This window comes from Anser cygnoides, chromosome 33, assembly GCF_040182565.1.
Source record: "Anser cygnoides isolate HZ-2024a breed goose chromosome 33, Taihu_goose_T2T_genome, whole genome shotgun sequence".
Lineage (NCBI taxonomy): Eukaryota > Metazoa > Chordata > Aves > Anseriformes > Anatidae > Anser > Anser cygnoides.
The window spans coordinates 2,238,152-2,255,669 of NC_089905.1; the positions used below are offsets into that span (position 1 = coordinate 2,238,152).

The following is a 17,518-nucleotide window of genomic DNA, read 5'->3' on the forward strand; positions in this document are numbered from 1 at the left end:
AGCAGAAACCAAAACCCCAGACTGCAGTCCTACAAACCACTCTGCACTCCTACACTTCACTCACAGTCAGGTCGAACGGAGGACATGTCCTCTTAGTTTCTTGGTCTTCCAGCTGCCATATCGACTTAGTTTGTATTGAAGAAAGCCAGACATTAAAAGGACACAAGGAAAGCTTCCTTACTCAGTGCAAAAAGGGCCTCCTGGGTGTTAGGAGCCCAGTGAGCCTTTAGGCAGTTCATTCACTGATGGACAGCATCAGGATTTTTGCACTAAATTTCAGACAACATGGAACTGACTTGTATCAGAGAAAAGGCTTAGGATAAGAGCAGCCATCTGTCTGGTGAAGCATGTGGCTTTATATATTCTTGTGTTTCCTCTAAACAATTATTCATTCTTACTTAAAATTTATTTTTCTTAGAAGGCTCATAGAAATCTGAGGAACTACATTGATCTGACAAAGTAGATCTTGGCTGGGTAGCTGCAGTCAGGTGGGATGGATCTGGAATCAAGTCAGTGTTCCTGTGGATACAGGCTGCTGGACCTTACCCATAACCATGAGCTCGAAGCTTTTTGTTGCAGGTGATTTGGGTTATGCTGCAGTTAGACGTTGTCATGTTGTCAGCTGACCAGTCTGTGTCTAGCCCCAGTGCCAGGAGCTGCAATGAGCCGACTGCCCTGACCCGAGGGCAGTGATTCAGCCACCACTCGTTCTCATCACCTTGCCAGACTGGATGCTTAGTTCCTTCCTTCAGGACAGCATAGCGGGATCTTTGTCAGCACCCATCCTTAAGGGCTCCTCTTGTTAATGGGAACTTTGGTTATGGTGTTCTTTACCACAGCAGATCCTCTCACAGATTTTCAGGACTAGGCAAGTTGTACATGCTTTCTGGCTGTTGTTTTGGTGCTGGATACCATTATGGAAGCTGTGGATCTTGCAAAAGCTGGAAAACCTAGTCAATTTATCAGTGATGACTAGAAAATAAGAACAAATAAAAGGCAGATTCATACCTGGCTTTTTGGCTACTGGGTGCAGAGGAAGTGCAGTATACACTGTCTCTGTAAATGGAGAGTGGAGCTGGACATGCTCAGCAGCTCTTGCATTGCTTTCTTTATATTCTGTCTTCAGTTTCCAGTCAGATGTTCACTGAACACTCCTATGGTATGGTTAGCCATGCTTCTTATTGTAGTAAAATACATAGCCTGAGATCTTTTGGCAGCTGAACCACAGAAAGAAAAACATCTTGCGTGATAACCATCTGCTTGATCAGGAGACTGTTACATGCCTTACTGATAACAAGAAAAGATAGACCATGTGTGGTACAGAAGACAGAAAATGCGTGGTACGGTATTTTTACTTGGTTTGAGGCTACCAATATAATATTTATATAAATTAAATTTATACTTTATATATATATTACTTAAACAGATCTAAAGAACTCCCAAACCAAGGAACTCAAACAGATATACTGAGAAATTATGCAAATGGTCCTTGTTGTGGTTTTGAAGTGTTGCATGCACACAAAATTACTGCCAAAAATTACTAGAGAGAGAAAATTTAACAATATGGACCCAGTCTGATCTGTGCTAGAGAGACATGGAATCTGAAATTCATTTGGCATCAACCACCGAGCTTCCATTAAGAGCTGTCATGGTGAAATTGTACAACATTGGATTACAAGTCTGCAGTGCAATAACTAAGGGCTCAATCTTCAGAGTGTGAACATGTAGTTCAAAGTATTATACCACAGACTCATGAGTGGGGAATCTAATAAGGTAACATGCAAAGAAAGCTGTTTTTCATCTATGGCAAGTACATTGTGACTATGTTGTTGTAGTTCAGTGATGAAACAGGTCTAGCAAGGGTGCTTTGTGAAGACTTTCACCGTGTGGGCAGGGTTTGCACAATATTATTGCAGCTCCATATACAACAGACAGTTTTACTCAAAAAAGTTGGCAAACTCAGAATGGATGAAAACAGTAAACCACAACACACTTATTTTAAATGATGCAATGGAATTTTAATGAGAATGAAAAGAACAAACATGTATCACAATATCAAGAATGTATATCCAAGATGTCAGAGTCAAATGCATTTTGAAAGACACCAAGTTACATGTCTCACTGCATTCAGACACCAGTATGATAACATAGAAGATAACAAGGAACTGAACCCATGAAGATATCAGAGAAGAATTCAAAGGAAAAAAGGAGAGGTTGGAGCCTGCAGAAGGCAAAGCACTGAACAGGATTTACAGGTGCTTGCACAAAGCTGACACTCCTCTACTCGCTGGCGAATCTGCATTTTGTTTTTCACAGGTACTTTATTCGGTGGATTTTCTTGTTGTGTTTAGCAGGGCCCACAGCTTCCACGGCGGTATCTGTTGTACCGGTAGGTGTAAGGGCTGCAATAGCCAGAACCGAAGGACCTACCATAGCCAGACAGGCCCCTGTAACCCAGGGAGGAGCCTCCATAGCCAGACAAGCCCCCATAGCCCAGGGAGGAGCCCCCAAAGCCATACAGACCCCTGTAACCCAGGGAAGAGCCCCCAGAGCCGTACAGACCCCCATAGCCCAGGGAAGAACCCCCAAAGCCTAGGGAGCCCCCATAACCCCCAAAGACGGGTGCTCCGGAGGATCCCACAACTGAATCCTGGGGGAAGGAGCTGAGGATGGGGCCAGGGAAGGTGACAGCAACTGGGGGTGGCTGGATCACGGTCGTGGAGTCAGGGCACTGCCGGACACAGGGCTCATTGCAGCTGTCAGCGATGGGCTGGGGGCAGCTGATGCCACTGTTGTAGGTGGGGCACAGATCGTAGCAAGACATCTTGTAGGGATGGAGGTCTGCAAAACACACTGATGAGTAAATTAAAGGTACAAATTCTATCGGAAAAAAAGTTTAAAAGTTGGACATGTGGACTAGAATAGCAGCTTTATCTTTCAGATCTTGGATGTACTTCCTTCTCTTCAGTACAATTTATGCAACAACTCTCCTTCTTGTAAAAATCAGCATTGCCCAGGTTGCACATTGAAAAGTCACTTCTTTTATAGTCTCATTCCTAATTTCTTATGCCTGCTTTCCTATAAGAAGTAGCTCTTTGTTCTCCCCAACTCCTGATCACTTACAAGAATATTATCTAGCACCTACTCTGCAAATTACTTCCACTATATTTTGCAGTCACTCTTACATTGTCCATATCTAAAAGGCTGTTTTATGCTTGTTTTATAATAGCAAAAACAAAGCAGAGTAACCTGAATACCAGTGAATCTCATGTGGTAAATTAATGGGTAGCTGGAATAACAACTCCGGGATATTGACTTGTAACTTGCTTCCAAAAGCAATAACTAAAATTGTTCTACCAGTATGATGAGCCTCCTATAAACACGGATTAAAGAAGGCATTCCCTGCCCTGAAGTGCTTGCAAAGTAGTTTGAGAGTCATAGGGTAGGTAAAAAGATTATTTGCGTGATTTCCCGGATGTGAAACTGGTACACTCAGCTACAGCTATGTCTCTACTGCAGATAAGTGTCTTGGGATCTGAACACTTCAGAATGGTTATGACCATAGGATCCGATCTAGTCTCCAAGAAAAAACATGGGAAGACTGGGACTCAGTACCTTCTATGAACATTTTTTTTTTTCATTAGAACTCTATTGGACCATAGAACCATAGAAAATATTAGATTAGAAGATATTCCTGAAGGTCATCTAGTCCAACTCCTTGCTCAAAGTAAGGACAATGTGAAGGGCAAGTTAAGATTTCCTAGTTTCATCTCTACATTCTTCAGACAATATTTCTGTATCCCTTCTGGGTAAGCCTGTCCCCTCAAAATATACATACATATAAATAGACACATATAAAAAATGTACATACAAATTCCTTAAAAAATTCCTAGTGACAAGAACAACTTTCTGCTGAAGTTTTGGACACTGCTTTGGTAGCTCAAGTTTGTATTAACAGGAAATGACCAATTTTGAAAATCCTAACTTTACCACTTTAAACCTGAATACATTGATGTCCGACACTAAATAAGAAAAATAAATTCACAGAGAAATAATCCAACATTATTAAGAATCTTAGTACATTTATGGATGATTCCATAAATATTGAATTAAAATAGTCTGGAAAAAGATACTTGGATTCTAGGAGAGATCACATAGAATGATACTTACCTTCTTCACGGGGGAGAATAAAGCAAGCAAAGTGGAATGAAGCGCCCTGGACTGGGAGAGTTTTTATACAGTTCCCTAGATGATGTGGATCACCTAAGGTACAATTTGTGCATATGCATAATTGGGGCAAACCCAAAACTAATATGACACGTAGGTCCTCAAAGTTTTGCTGACTGTTGGTTTGAACTCTCATGAAATATGATAAGTGCATTTCATCACAATAGTCTCTTTCATCTCAAATGATTAAATATCATATTAATTCCTGTTATCATTCCATTCACATCCTTGGTGGTATAACAGGAATAACGCTAATGCTTTCCATAGCTTCTCCATTATTAATGGCAAAACATGGCTGCTCACTGTGCGGCTCATCATCACTGTGGTCACCCAACGTGCACATATTTTTCCATTAGAAAACTAGGTTATCTGGAAATAAAATGGAGTTAATTGGAGCAACTTTGGGGGTCATAATTTTTTATCATTTGCACTTTCAGCTTCTCAACATGAGCCCAATATGACACCCAAAAGAAAGCATCCTAGGGGTATGCCGCAATAGAGACAGAGTAAACCTTTACATGGATTAAGGTTGATCGTTGACAGAATTGGAACAACCTGAGAAAAATGTGCAACTGAAAACGACAAATCTACACTGATTTCATGGCTTATGAAATCATGTATTTTTTCTATAAATTTGTATTTCACTTTATATTTCTTTATTGAAGAAAACAGTCATGAACTGTTTATAGCAAGGACACTAATGACCTTGAATTATGCATTTTAATGTGATGTAATTTCATAATTGCTAGGCACCTAAATCCAGGTACGTGTCATTAATTTAATTGTAAGAAAGCATTCTTAAACTATTAGTGGATAGTTTGCAGCATTTGAAAAGACTTGTTCCCTGGAATCTTAGAAATATTGTCCAGAAAAAGTTCTAGCCACTTCAAAGGCTGAGAAACCCACCTCATAATTTATGGTAATCTATGGCATAGAATCTGCAATATTAAAATAACACATCTGTAAACAAGGGAAAAAACAGCCTTTATTTTGCACGATATGTTCCAGGTTCATAATTGTTCTCTATTTGGAGAAACTGCCAGCTCAGCCTTGTTCTGGAGTTGTGGCTTACAGTGTATTACAGGTCATGGATTCCTGAGAATCAGTCAATAATTCAAAGCACTTCTGTCACATTTCATTTATTTCACATGTGGATCCATTTGTACTGAAAAAGCTTATGTTTCCTTGGGCCTATTAAATATTCTCAAAAACTGTCTTTGTGATAACAATATCAAACCAACAATACCTGGAAAAAATCTCTTTGACATTGCCAATCCCCTTGTAGCTTTAGTTAAATTCAGAAACTCATTCTATATTTTTCTTGAAACAGAAACAGAAACAGAAAAAAAAAGAAAAGGAAAAAGAAAAGCAAAAAGAGAAAGAGAAAGAGGAAAAGCGAAAAGGAAAAGGAAAAGGAAAAGGAAAAGGAAAAGGAAAAGGAAAAGGAAAAGGAAAAGGAAAAGGAAAAGGAAAAGGAAAAGGAAAAGGAAAAGGAAAAGGAAAAGGAAAAGGAAAAGGAAAAGGAAAAGGAAAAGGAAAAGGAAAAGGAAAAGGAAAAGAAAGGAAAAGGAAAAGGAAAAGGAAAAGGAAAAGGAAAGATTTCCTTCCTATCTGCTTTGTGAAATTGTGCAAACTTCTCCCCACACATTTTTGACAGAGAATCCAGCTGTCTGAGTGACTGATGGAAGGAGAAACGCATTCAGCTGGTATCTGTATGAAAAGAGCTCCCAGCACTCCAAAACTCAGGATTTGGCAGTTTTTCTGCTCAAATTTCAATTTCCACACAAGCCCTATCTAGAACACTAGACTGAAGCAAACCTTGCAGGTGCCTGGAATTGCTGCTGCTCTTCAGAGCTGAATTGTCCCCTTTTCGGCCACTACTGCCCCCCACGGGTGCCGAGGTCCCCACCTGTGGGTGGGGAAGCTAAGCATGCGGAAACCACCTCCAGCCTTCCTACACATTGAATTGACAGTCTTTAACTTCTGTTCTGGCAGGCTGTAATGTGAATTAGATGTACTTAAACAAAAATCCTGTCCATGACAGCAGTTTGTTGTTCTGATAAATCCATGAGACACTCTCCAGGCATTAAGTTAATACAAGAGGAGCCAGCTTAATAATTTCTGTTGTAATTTCAAAGAAGTGACTGGAATAATGCCAGATATTAATTTTCCACAACAAGCCACAAGATGAAAGAATTCTCTGTCATCTAATGTAATGTTTAGGCCCTTTTACAAGAGAATTTTGAAAGGTCTTATAAACTGCAATGATGAGCAAAGCAATGTCATCATTTTGATGGTTACATGTGTTTGACAACGGGGCGGGCAACCAGTGCTGATCTTGTACCTCCAGCTGCTCAGATAGAATATAAAAGCTCTTCTCTCTCATAGCTCTTCCAAACATTTCCCTTGACTTCTTGGTGTCTCAGGTAAGGCTGTTTCTTCTCTATTGCTATCACTGTATCTTTTTATTGCTGGTTTTAACTTCAGCTGATGTCCACCATCCATATTGTCAAGTGTATCAGCACTGCATTGGGATAGAGATCCTAATGTCAGCCCTGAGCTTGTAGATACACTTCCTTGGTGCGTGAGGCATTGCAGAGGTACTAGCTCGATGTCAGAAACACTGGGACATGCACAGCACTACCCTGACTGCAGTGCATTTACCCTGTTGCAAAGTTTGTATGTTGTGAGGTTCAGCATGTAATATGGGCATTACCAATGCAGACATCCATCCAACTTGAGATCAACAAGCTATGCATCTGAAGAAGCTTTGTGTGTTGTCCTGGTACAGCAAAGCTTCTGTCTGTCCTTCTGTCTTCCCTTTACCTTCTCACTTCCATGTTCTTCCTCAAAGCCCTGCTAGGGTCTTGCAGGACACAGTGGGCAGAGAAGAGTAAAACTGTAACTCGAGAAAATAGCTGAATTTATAGGAGAAAGTGTAGACTGAATTCTGGAGTTTACAGAGGAGTTCCTTTTTGTCCTGGGACTAGTAATTTCAGAAGAGTATTTTGAAAGACATTAGGGCCCACACTGTTGATTTTTATAATGAAATCTTATGGCTTGTATCAGTGCAGTGGCTGACTAGGTGGAAATTGAGATGATAATGCTACCATCTGTCCTTTATTTTCAGGTCAAATAGCTTTGTAAGCAATCCAAGCAGGGAAAACCCCATAATCTGTGTTCCAACAACCCTCAGAAAAATTGGAATGAGTGAGAAGAAAAAGCTACTGTAATTAAATTATGTATAATAACCACATCTCGTGTAGACCTGATGAACCCAAATCCGGGTTTTCCTACTGACTCATCAAATGACGTGGAACAAAGTCACTTTGCTTCTCATTCTCAGTTTTATGTGTGGACATACATCTAAGTTCTCTGCTGGATCATCATGAGGGATGATAGTTTCAGAGCTAGTTTCCCATGTACTTTTCTAGATGTGGATGCTGTTTTTACAGAATTTTCAAAATTCTTTTTCAGAAAAAGAGGATTATGAAATAGAGCAAGCTTACAACTGGGAAATCAAGCTACTTATTCAAACTCCTATACTCATTAGCTAAATGCAAATTTCTATAACTATTTTTCTTTTCAAGTCTCTGTCTTCCACTTAGTGTCATTATCAGTGTGTGTTTTGCAGACCTCCATCCCTACAAGATGTCTTGCTACGATCTGTGCCCCACCTACAACAGTGGCATCAGCTGCCCCCAGCCCATCGCTGACAGCTGCAATGAGCCCTGTGTCCGGCAGTGCCCTGACTCCACGACCGTGATCCAGCCACCCCCTGTTGTCGTCACCTTCCCCGGCCCCATCCTCAGCTCCTTCCCCCAGGATTCAGTTGTGGGATCCTCCGGAGCACCCGTCTTTGGGGGTTATGGGGGCTCCCTAGGCTTTGGGGGTTCTTCCCTGGGCTATGGGGGTCTGTATGGCTCTGGGGGCTCCTCCCTGGGCTATGGGGGTCTGTATGGCTATGGAGGCTCCTCCCTGGGTTACAGGGGCCTGTCTGGCTATGGTAGGTCCTTCGGTTCTGGCTATTGCAGCCCTTTCACCTACCGGTACAACAGATACCGCCGTGGAAGCTGCGGGCCCTGCTAAATCACGCAGAAATATCCCATGTGAAGAATAACTAGCAGCTCAGAGATAAAATTTTGATCCACAGCAGTGGTCTCAAAAGAGATGTTGTGAAGTCATGATCAACGCAACCTGCTGCAGTGGAGCTGGGAGCGCACAGTACATCTTTAATTTCTTCACCTCTATTCATGGTCTCCTTTTTTCTTCCATCTATGCGTATAGTTGATGGGGTAAAATATGTAATTTCTACTCCTATGAAATTGCACTTTGGTGTCCAGCTGAAGAATAATTATGGATGGTCCTGTCTGCACTCTAATGTTTATGCTTGGTATTGTGTAATGCTTTTCTGTGAAAGTTTTTCTCATTAAAGTGATTCTTCTCTGCATCAAAGAAATCAAATTTTGGTTTTAATTTCTGCTAGTATGGATAAAAGTTTTTCCCTCTAGACAGGGAAAATTCTTTCTGAAGAGAGAATCTCAAATCTTTACACTGTATAAGCTTGAGAAGTACAGCTGAAGTGATGCAGACATTAGTGAAGATAATCATCCTTTGCTGCACGGAGTGCACATATTTGCAAGCAGAAATCCTCCCTCCCCAGCTGGCCTGGGTTACAATGACAACAGAATGTTTAGAAAATAGCTAAACTAAACCTCCCTCCCCTAGTGGGCCATTGCATGATCTTCCCTAATTATAGTAGCAGCAGAGCCAGGGGCTTGGCTGAGCAGGATTTGAGGCAGATTATGGGAGAAATGGGTCACATCTGAGGCCCTCAGGTGTGAAGGATGAGCCTGAATGGGAAGGAATTTAGGGAGGGGGGAAGGGACTAGTGCAGATTATTGGCATGGGGCTGCTGAGATGGGGGAAGACAGGAGGAACTGCACCAAGAAGAGCCCTCCATGTGGGCTCTCTGAGGGACATCTTGGATGAGAAATATCAAAGGAAAGGGTGGAAGGTCAGGAGAAGCTGGAAGTCAGAGTTGTAGAATAAGTGGGCTGAAAATACAGGTTTCTGTTGAAAGGAGCTCCCATATAGGAGGAACAGAGAAATATGGTGCTGAGGATGCATATATGGGGTTATGATCTTTTTCTGCTGTTCTTGCTAGCAAAGATGAATTAGTTGTTGGTGTGGCTGTATGGAGAAACAGTTGTGTCCCGTCCCCCCCCTTCCTTCCTCCCCCCCCCCCCCCCCCCCCCCCCCAAAAAACAAACAAACAAACAAAAAAAACAACAAAACATCTCTGACATCTTAGATTTCCTAAGCATGTAAAAAGACCATTAGCCACACTTAAAGCTTAGAAGTTTCATTGCTCTGCCTGGAAAACATTCTTTAAGGGTTTGACAGAAAGCTCAATTTTCTGCAACATCTGTCGTGATGACAGAGTTTGAGTGGTTGAGTGAGCACCTGAAGTTCAAGGAGATAAATCAAAGACTTGTCTGGAAGAAGAAATTATTAGTGAATTCTAATATCTTTAGGAAAACATTTAAATTCAATAATCTATTATTTCATTTCTCTAACACTGCTATTCTCTAATTAGTGGGTGCACTACCTTAATCTTTCTGGGAGGCCATATTCTTAAAAAATGTTAGTTTGTATTTGAAAAATGGAGAGACTACGATAACTCTTTCTGTACTTCTTTCAGTCCATGACTATTGCAGAGGGGTTGGAATTAGATGATCTTTAACATCCCTTCTATCCCAAAACATTCTATGATTCTGTGCTCAGTGTTTGCACACTGCTCTTGTACACTTGAAATCCTTAATTTTCTTACTTTCAGGATGTGACCAGGCTGTACAGCTGTTACAGGCTTTTCATCAGACAAATAATTACAGTAAAAACATGAGAAAAGAACACCAGAATGTGGCAATTTTGATGCAACAAACTTTTAATTAAAGTGAGAAAAAGAATACATTTCCAGAGTTTCCAAGAGGTATGAAAATGGTCTCCAGCCAGGGATACGTTCACATGATTGGTTTTCTTTCCCATGTCTTAGTTGATGTGAAAAAACAGGAACCATTATCTCCAAGTTTTTGTTACACTTTTATCCTGGGCAATATGGAAATGGAAGGGGAGAAGCACTGGATCAGAAAATGAAAACAGAATTAAGGGGGAGAAATTCAATCGGGGCTGAAGGAGCACATCTCCATGTTCTTAAACCAGAACAGTGAAAGCTTGGAGGTCTTCAGTTGCGACCCCGTTGCATGTTGTCTGTTGGTTCTCACATGAAGGGAACATTACTGCATGATTTAGCAGGGCCCACAGCTTCCACGGCGGTATCTGTTGTACCGGTAGGTGTAAGGGCTGCAATAGCCAGAACCGAAGGACCTACCGTAGCCAGACAGGCCCCTGTAACCCAGGGAGGAGCCTCCATAGCCAGACAAGCCCCCATAGCCCAGGGAGGAGCCCCCAAAGCCATACAGACCCCCATAGCCCAGGGAAGAGCCCCCAGAGCCATACAGACCCCCATAGCCCAGGGAAGAGCCCCCATAACCCCCAAAGACGGGTGCTCCAGAGGATCCCACAACTGAATCCTGGGGGAAGGAGCTGAGGATGGGGCCAGGGAAGGTGACAGCAACTGGGGGTGGCTGGATCACGGCCACGGAGTCAGGGCACTGCCGGAAACAGGGCTCGTTCCCGCTGTCAGCGATGGGCTGGGGACGGCTGATGCCACTGGTGTAGGTGGGACACAGGTCGTAGCAAGACATCTTGTAGGGTTGGAGATCTGCAAAACATGGACATTTATGTTAACATTAGAGAAATATCAAACATTAGATTATGATGAAGCAGTCCAACAGGGCATCAGTAATACATCCGAGAAAAAAACATCTTCTATTACTATTCTTTTTTAGCATTGTAATTTGGAGTCTGGTCTTAACTTTAAGATAGTAAAGTGATGTACTTTTTGATTGTGATTTATTTATTTTTCTTTTATTTGCAGGTAAGCTAATTTCAATAGTATAGCATTACTACTAGTTGATATTTTCTTAAGTTGGATCTTTAATGCTACTAACTCAGCAGAATTCTGTTGAACGCAGCCAGAATTATGGCAATGTATATGAACTACGTTTTTTATGTCCTAAAACACTATTATGGAGTCATAGATAGTCAAGGAAATCTCTTCAGCTGTAAGATGCTAGAGGCTTGCAATTAAAAACTGCTTAAAATATCCCAATGTCCTTTTCTGGAACCTGGCTTCAGCAGGGCCCCGTAATGAATGAAAAAATAAACATTATTTTCAGAAGCAAACAATTTACAGATCACTGACAGCCTGGCAGTCCTGAAGAGGACTTGGTTCTAAGTTAAAACTAGGATTTTCTGACAACAAATTAATTTTTGCAGTTTGAGAGAAATCAGACTTACCCAATTCACGAAGGCGAGCAAAGTGAGAGAAGTGGATAGAAGGACCTAGTGGAGAGAGCTTTTATACAGTTTCTTCAATTGCCTGGGGGATATTAGGCATCCCGTGCTTGAGTTCATAATTAGGTACCAACCCAAAATTGTAGGACACGTAGTTTCTCTAAGTGCTGAAATAGTTTTTGCTTTTTGTTTGTGCATTGCAGGCACTTCAAACCCACACATAGCGTGACATGCACACTCCACCGCAGGCATCACCATTATCTCTGGGAATTATTTTTTATTATTCCATTGCTCTTTAGGGGAGGAAGTGAGCTGACTCGACTTATTTAAGAGTCCTGCATTATTAAGATGACAGGAGTACAGTAATTTCTTTTGTACGGTTACAGGTCTTTTAGTGTAATCAATTCAGGTGACAGTACACCTGGAGACAAAATGGGATTTCTTTTAGGAGCTCACATAAAGACTAGAGACTTTCTGCAAGCTTAGCACTTCTATCTCCAAATATGCATTACAAGGCAAATGCGGTCAGTAACAGGAATATCTTTTAGTGACTTTCGGAGAATTTTCTACTCGTTGTCTGTCTTTCCTGGGAACAGAGAAATATTTCAGCTGGCAATAACAAGTCTCTCTGGAAACAATTATTTTTTCTGATTTTTCTTTTTTCTTGGAGCTTCACTTTCCTTTATATTATTACATTTTCTTCTTTCATTGCTATTTGTGAGGGATACGTATCTAGGAATACAGGAGTACAAGAACCAAGTAAATCAGTTTTTAAGGTGTAAATACTGAAAGGAAGTCTAGTGCTGATACAATATGAAGACAGAGACTATCATTCCATGGGCCTTTTTTTTGGTGTCATTAAAAGTTCAGTTAATATATGCAGATTTCTTCTTGTGTACCGATGTATACTGCAATAAAAAGGAAGCTATTTTTTTTTTTTAAGAGAATCAAGTAAAGGAAGGTCCAAAAAGTGTTATAACCATGAACTGATTACATGAAAGACTCAAGTGACCTTAACTTACTTATTTTAATGTGATATTTTAATGTGACAATCTCTCATAATAGGGGGTGTAAGCATCTAGGCATCCTTTTTATATAATTATGACGCAGTAAATACAAGCCAGTAATGGCTGTTTGTAAGGTATTAGAAAATCCCTTGGAATGTCCTCATAAATCTTTGAGACATTTTTATTCAGTATTACAGTTCAGGAAATCTCCTTATGCATCTCCAGTGTTGGAAAAGCTCATAATTTAGAAATAATATGTGATATGAAGATAACTATGTTGATAATTACAATTATTATGATAACCATCATAATGATATGGTATTAAAATAATGCCATAAAGAAAGAAACCTCAGCAAAAGCCAGCCTTTGCTTTTCCCAGTGGATTCCCAGCTCATAATTGCTGTCTACTGAGAGATGCTGTCAACCACGGTTTTTGCTGCAAGACCAGCTGTAGACCAGGATCGAGGACTCCTGAGGAGCAAGCTAAGAATTAAAGGAATTTCAGGAAAATGTACCCTTTCAAACTTGTGGATCAAATTGAGCTGAAATTTTTGAGTATCCCACAGTGCTCATTTCAGATATTCACTGTGAATCTGTCCATTTAAGTGTCGCTTCAATGATACTTTGATACCTAAAAGGTTGTGTTATTTTCTGTTTGAAATACAAGTGAAAAAGAGCAGCAGAATGTCCTTTAACAACAGTGAACAGTCTTTGATTTACACAGAAGGTCTCAGCAGTTTTGAACAGCCAAAGAAAACCTGTTCAATGTCACTGCAGATATGCCAGAAGGACAGAGGTAAAACGGAGAAGATGAGCAGACAGGACACCAGGATTCACGTACTCTGGGATGAATTCACTGAATTGTTAATGCTATTGGTCTGTGGCTTAGGCAGCCTGTAACTCTGAAATCTCACTTCAAAGCTCTCCTCTTCACTTCAAAAAAAAAAAAAAAAAGAAAAGAAAAAAAGAAAAAAAAAAGCTTCAAAGGCTTCATTTCTAAATATTTACATTTGGGTTTTCTGCTATATATCTCCTACAAAAACACATAGTTATTGCTTTGTCACAAATTCAGATGTTAATTCAATGTGCATTTTGATGATTATTGTTTTAAGCTCTCCATCCTTAAAAATATAAATATCTCTCCCTTCAGAACCAAACTCAGCTTTAAGTTCAAGTCTGAAGGTCAGGTAAAATGTAAAGACTGTTTAGGACCTCTGCCACTAGGTGTTCAGGGATGCTTGCAATATAGCTTGATTCAAAGGGTGTAGAGACGCCTCCATGGATTGCAATGTGAACTTTATCACATCTCAGAAAAAAACACCAAGCACACAGAAAATATTGCCTGCCTTCCTGAGGATTTAGTTATATTATTAACTAATTTATTTTCTCCTTATGAAGAAAGAAACCTTGTGTAAGGTATTTGATAGAAACAACTCACAGCAGGTTATTTCTGATATATCATCATCATATGAGAGAGCAAAAGAAGAATTAACTATGTATAAGCAGCTTAATACATGGTGCAACTCCAAAGAGGATAGAAAACTAATATTAATTTCACAAATCATATTTTACGATGAAAGATGTATTCATTTCACCCATCACTGTTTTAAATGAAAGACAAAAACAAAAAAAAAAAGAAAAAAAAAGAAAGAAAAGTGTAATGTAATGGTTGTGTTATGTTACATGATAATTGGAATCAGGTAATAAACAAAAACAAAGCAAAAGAATTTCATCACTTTGTGGAGGTATCAATACAAAAAAATGTTGTGTCAGCTAATTGCCTCCACATTCACAAAACCTGCCTCTCATCCCTCAGGCAGTCTGCAGTGTATAAAAGCACTCTCCACTCAGGGTTCTTCCAACCTCATCTCTTCATTCGTTCTCAGTGAATTTGGTAAGTCTGAATCTGCTCTTTACAACTATCATGCCTCTTTGTTATACAATTTAATCGTGGATGGTCACTTCAATTTGTACTAGTAGATAAAATTTTAGATGAAAAGATAAAGTTTACAAAAATTATTCACAGGGCTATGGATAGGTGTTTTCCACATTCAGGGCGGGCATTTAATTTCAAAGTCAACCAAAAGTTTCTTGAAATGGCATAAAAAATTCATTATCAGTTTACTTCCAACAGCTGAAGAATTGATGTGACTAGTTAAATACACATTCCTTCTTTTCTTTTTGTTTATATGTGTTTCTGGAAATAAAACTTTGAAAAAGCTTAAATCTTCATGGCTGATGGGAATGTTTTCAGCCTAGAAGCAGAACCTCCATTATGTACAGTTTATTATAGATCATTCAGGTTGCTTTTATGTTAATTCAAGATAAACAGGCATGAAAGAGATCAGAGATCAGGCACTGAGTTAGACAGAGGAAGACACAGAAAGGAAATGAGAGATGCTGAAAATGTGCTGTTACAGATTGATTTAACAAAGAGAAAGAGGGGGGTCATGGAGAGAATTCAAGGATTGGCAGATGAACAGATGTTTCTTGGTGTTAAAGAGGACAAGTCATTGAGGGTGAGACTGGCAAAAGATCTCAGAGCTCAGTATCAAAACAGTGTTGCTAAACGAGTCATAAATCTCAGTGCCCTGTTTCAATGTTTGGAAACTGGAGACAATAATGTTTGCAATTCCCTTGTAATGGTCTCATCAAACAAGTTACTGAGCAAATATGAATAGGCAATGATTTATAATCCCTGTTTCCACAAGGCTCAGCACCAAGGAGATCAGTGGGTAAGATGAGCCAGAGTCATGAAATCATGCATAACACGAAACCCCATTCTTGGGGAGTCCAATTCCTTGCTGATCCAATGACTCACCAAAGCATATCAGCAAATAATTTTGCTACTGCTTCAATTTTCAATTCTAATATACATGGGTAAATTGGTGTATCTCAAAGCACTTTTGTCCAAGCAAAACAGAGAACTCTGTAGTGCTTTTAGGTGTGCAAAAAATGCATTGTGCTTACTAAAATCAATATTTGTATCTTGAAGGTTGAGCTCCATCCCTACAAGATGTCTTGCTATGACCTGTGTCCCACCTACAACAGTGGCATCAGCTGCCCCCAGCCCATCGCTGACAGCGGGAACGAGCCCTGTGTCCGGCAGTGCCCTGACTCCGTGGCCGTGATCCAGCCACCCCCAGTTGCTGTCACCTTCCCTGGCCCCATCCTCAGCTCCTTCCCCCAGGATTCAGTTGTGGGATCCTCCGGAGCACCCGTCTTTGGGGGTTATGGGGGCTCCCTAGGCTTTGGGGGCTCTTCCCTGGGCTACGGGGGTCTGTATGGCTCTGGGAGCTCTTCCCTGGGTTACAGGGGTCTGTATGGCTTTGGGGGCTCCTCCCTGGGCTATGGGGGCTTGTCTGGCTATGGAGGCTCCTCCCTGGGTTACAGGGGCCTGTCTGGCTATGGTAGGTCCTTCGGTTCTGGCTATTGCAGCCCTTACACCTACCGGTACAACAGATACCGCCGTGGAAGCTGTGGGCCCTGCTAAATCATGCAGTAATGTTCCCTGCATGATAGAGAATTGGCAAATGAGTGATATGACCTCGATCCTCAACTGGGCTCCTGAGTAAGGGGCAGAACATCGAAACTTTCCGCTTAATGCAGTGGAGTCAGAATAGCTCCATAAATGACCTTCTTCATTTCTCTTTTCGTTTCCTTTTCTATCATGTGTTTCATATCCTCCTGTTTGCCCCCACTAGTGCCCAACTCTGTGACTCCAGTGCTGCCCCCCAGGGCCCTTTCTTGGCCCTGTACAGGCCACCGCCTGGGAGAAGCCTGAAGGAAGAACACCTCTCTGGAAGCCCCAGGCACCACCTGCCTGTCTGGGCCTTGCTCGCGTCTCTGTGCTTGTGTCCTTTCCTGCCTTGACAATAAAGCAAGCCTGCATCCAATGCCTGCCTCTCCGCCTTTCCTTTCCAGGCCCCGCGGGGGCTCCAGGGCTCCCTCCCCCTGCACATGGTCCCTTTGGTCTCCCAGCCCCCTGAAGAGCCTGGACGCCCTGGCAGAAGCCCCTGGCAGCCCTGGCTCCCACACTGAGGGCTGCAGCCCTGGGGAAACCCCGTGACCCTGGCAGCTCTGCCTCAGGTGGTCCTACTGCAAAGGAAGCTCTCTGCGCAGTCTTTCTTTGCCACTGAGATGAAATTATCATCTTGCATCTCCCCTACACTAATTATTCTAGCTGTCAGACTTCCAGTGGTTAGTAAAATGTTTAAAGTTTTTAGAGTTTAGTGATGGCATTCCTTTTATTTTTACCTCCTCTTAAATGAGTTACTAGAAATCTTCTCACTGTGTTCTCATACGAAGTAAAACCCTGGCCTGAAGTTCTGTCAGGTTGTATTCAGAAAAGGAACAATAGAAGGAAGATAAAAAATGGGATACAATTATTAAGATAAGTATCTGATGAGCAATGATCAAGCTCTACTTCTTTTCTGTTAATCGCTGCTATGATAACAGTTGCCTCAGGGAAGTTCTGGCCAAGCTGTACGTCAGCTGGGTGAAACAAGTAGAAAATGAACTAATTCTTTGCAGGGGCTTTAGGTATTACTTTGCACACTCTTTCAAAGAAATGCTGCGTCCATGAACATATGACTTCTTGATCTTAGCCCTCTGTCAGTATTATGGAGTAGCAAGCCAGACTTTAATAGGTAATTTCACTGTCCTCCAAAAGTATCTGGGTATGTCAGGTGGCCCCATGCTATATGTAGTAACGAGTTGAAAACAAAAGAAGCCTGACTATCATATTCATGAATCTTGCTTTTATTTTAAGATATTATTTAATGTTTACCAGTTAACAAATATTTATTAGGAACATTTCAATGTAAAAGGACCCTCACCAAAAGCCTCTCTTTCTCCCCTGTCTG

The 17,518-nt window shown here is 41.1% G+C and overlaps 4 protein-coding genes across 5 annotated transcripts; 2 read left to right on the forward strand and 2 right to left on the reverse strand.

Moving 5' to 3' along the window:
* Window positions 1-1,993: 1,993 nt before the first annotated feature.
* Window positions 1,994-4,268, reverse strand: LOC106049218 (scale keratin-like). Of its 2 annotated transcripts, none has more exons than XM_048049329.2 (2): window positions 4,171-4,268; window positions 1,994-2,841 (listed from the first exon to the last, which is right to left on the reverse strand). In XM_048049329.2, the coding sequence occupies exon 2, from the start codon at window positions 2,822-2,824 to the stop codon at window positions 2,348-2,350; it is 477 nt and encodes a 158-aa protein (XP_047905286.2). In that variant the 5' UTR covers window positions 2,825-2,841; window positions 4,171-4,268; the 3' UTR covers window positions 1,994-2,347. The 2 variants fall into 2 exon arrangements, with proteins under 2 accessions (XP_047905286.2, XP_066842120.1); XM_066986019.1 differs by having other exon boundaries at window positions 1,994-2,853; window positions 4,171-4,210.
* Window positions 4,269-6,515: 2,247 nt separating this feature from the next.
* Window positions 6,516-8,670, forward strand: LOC125180260 (scale keratin-like). Its single transcript, XM_048049331.2, has 2 exons — window positions 6,516-6,653; window positions 7,862-8,670. Exon 2 carries the CDS (start codon window positions 7,879-7,881, stop codon window positions 8,314-8,316), a length of 438 nt encoding a protein of 145 aa, XP_047905288.1. The 5' UTR covers window positions 6,516-6,653; window positions 7,862-7,878; the 3' UTR covers window positions 8,317-8,670.
* Window positions 8,671-10,459: 1,789 nt separating this feature from the next.
* Window positions 10,460-11,805, reverse strand: LOC136788118 (scale keratin). The gene is made up of 2 exons (XM_066986100.1): window positions 11,650-11,805; window positions 10,460-11,011 (listed from the first exon to the last, which is right to left on the reverse strand). The coding sequence occupies exon 2, from the start codon at window positions 10,992-10,994 to the stop codon at window positions 10,536-10,538; it is 459 nt and encodes a 152-aa protein (XP_066842201.1). The 5' UTR covers window positions 10,995-11,011; window positions 11,650-11,805; the 3' UTR covers window positions 10,460-10,535.
* Window positions 11,806-14,448: 2,643 nt separating this feature from the next.
* On the forward strand, window positions 14,449-16,549 carry LOC106049221 (scale keratin-like). The gene is made up of 2 exons (XM_013201419.3): window positions 14,449-14,547; window positions 15,649-16,549. The coding sequence occupies exon 2, from the start codon at window positions 15,670-15,672 to the stop codon at window positions 16,144-16,146; it is 477 nt and encodes a 158-aa protein (XP_013056873.2). The 5' UTR covers window positions 14,449-14,547; window positions 15,649-15,669; the 3' UTR covers window positions 16,147-16,549.
* Window positions 16,550-17,518: the final 969 nt, after the last annotated feature.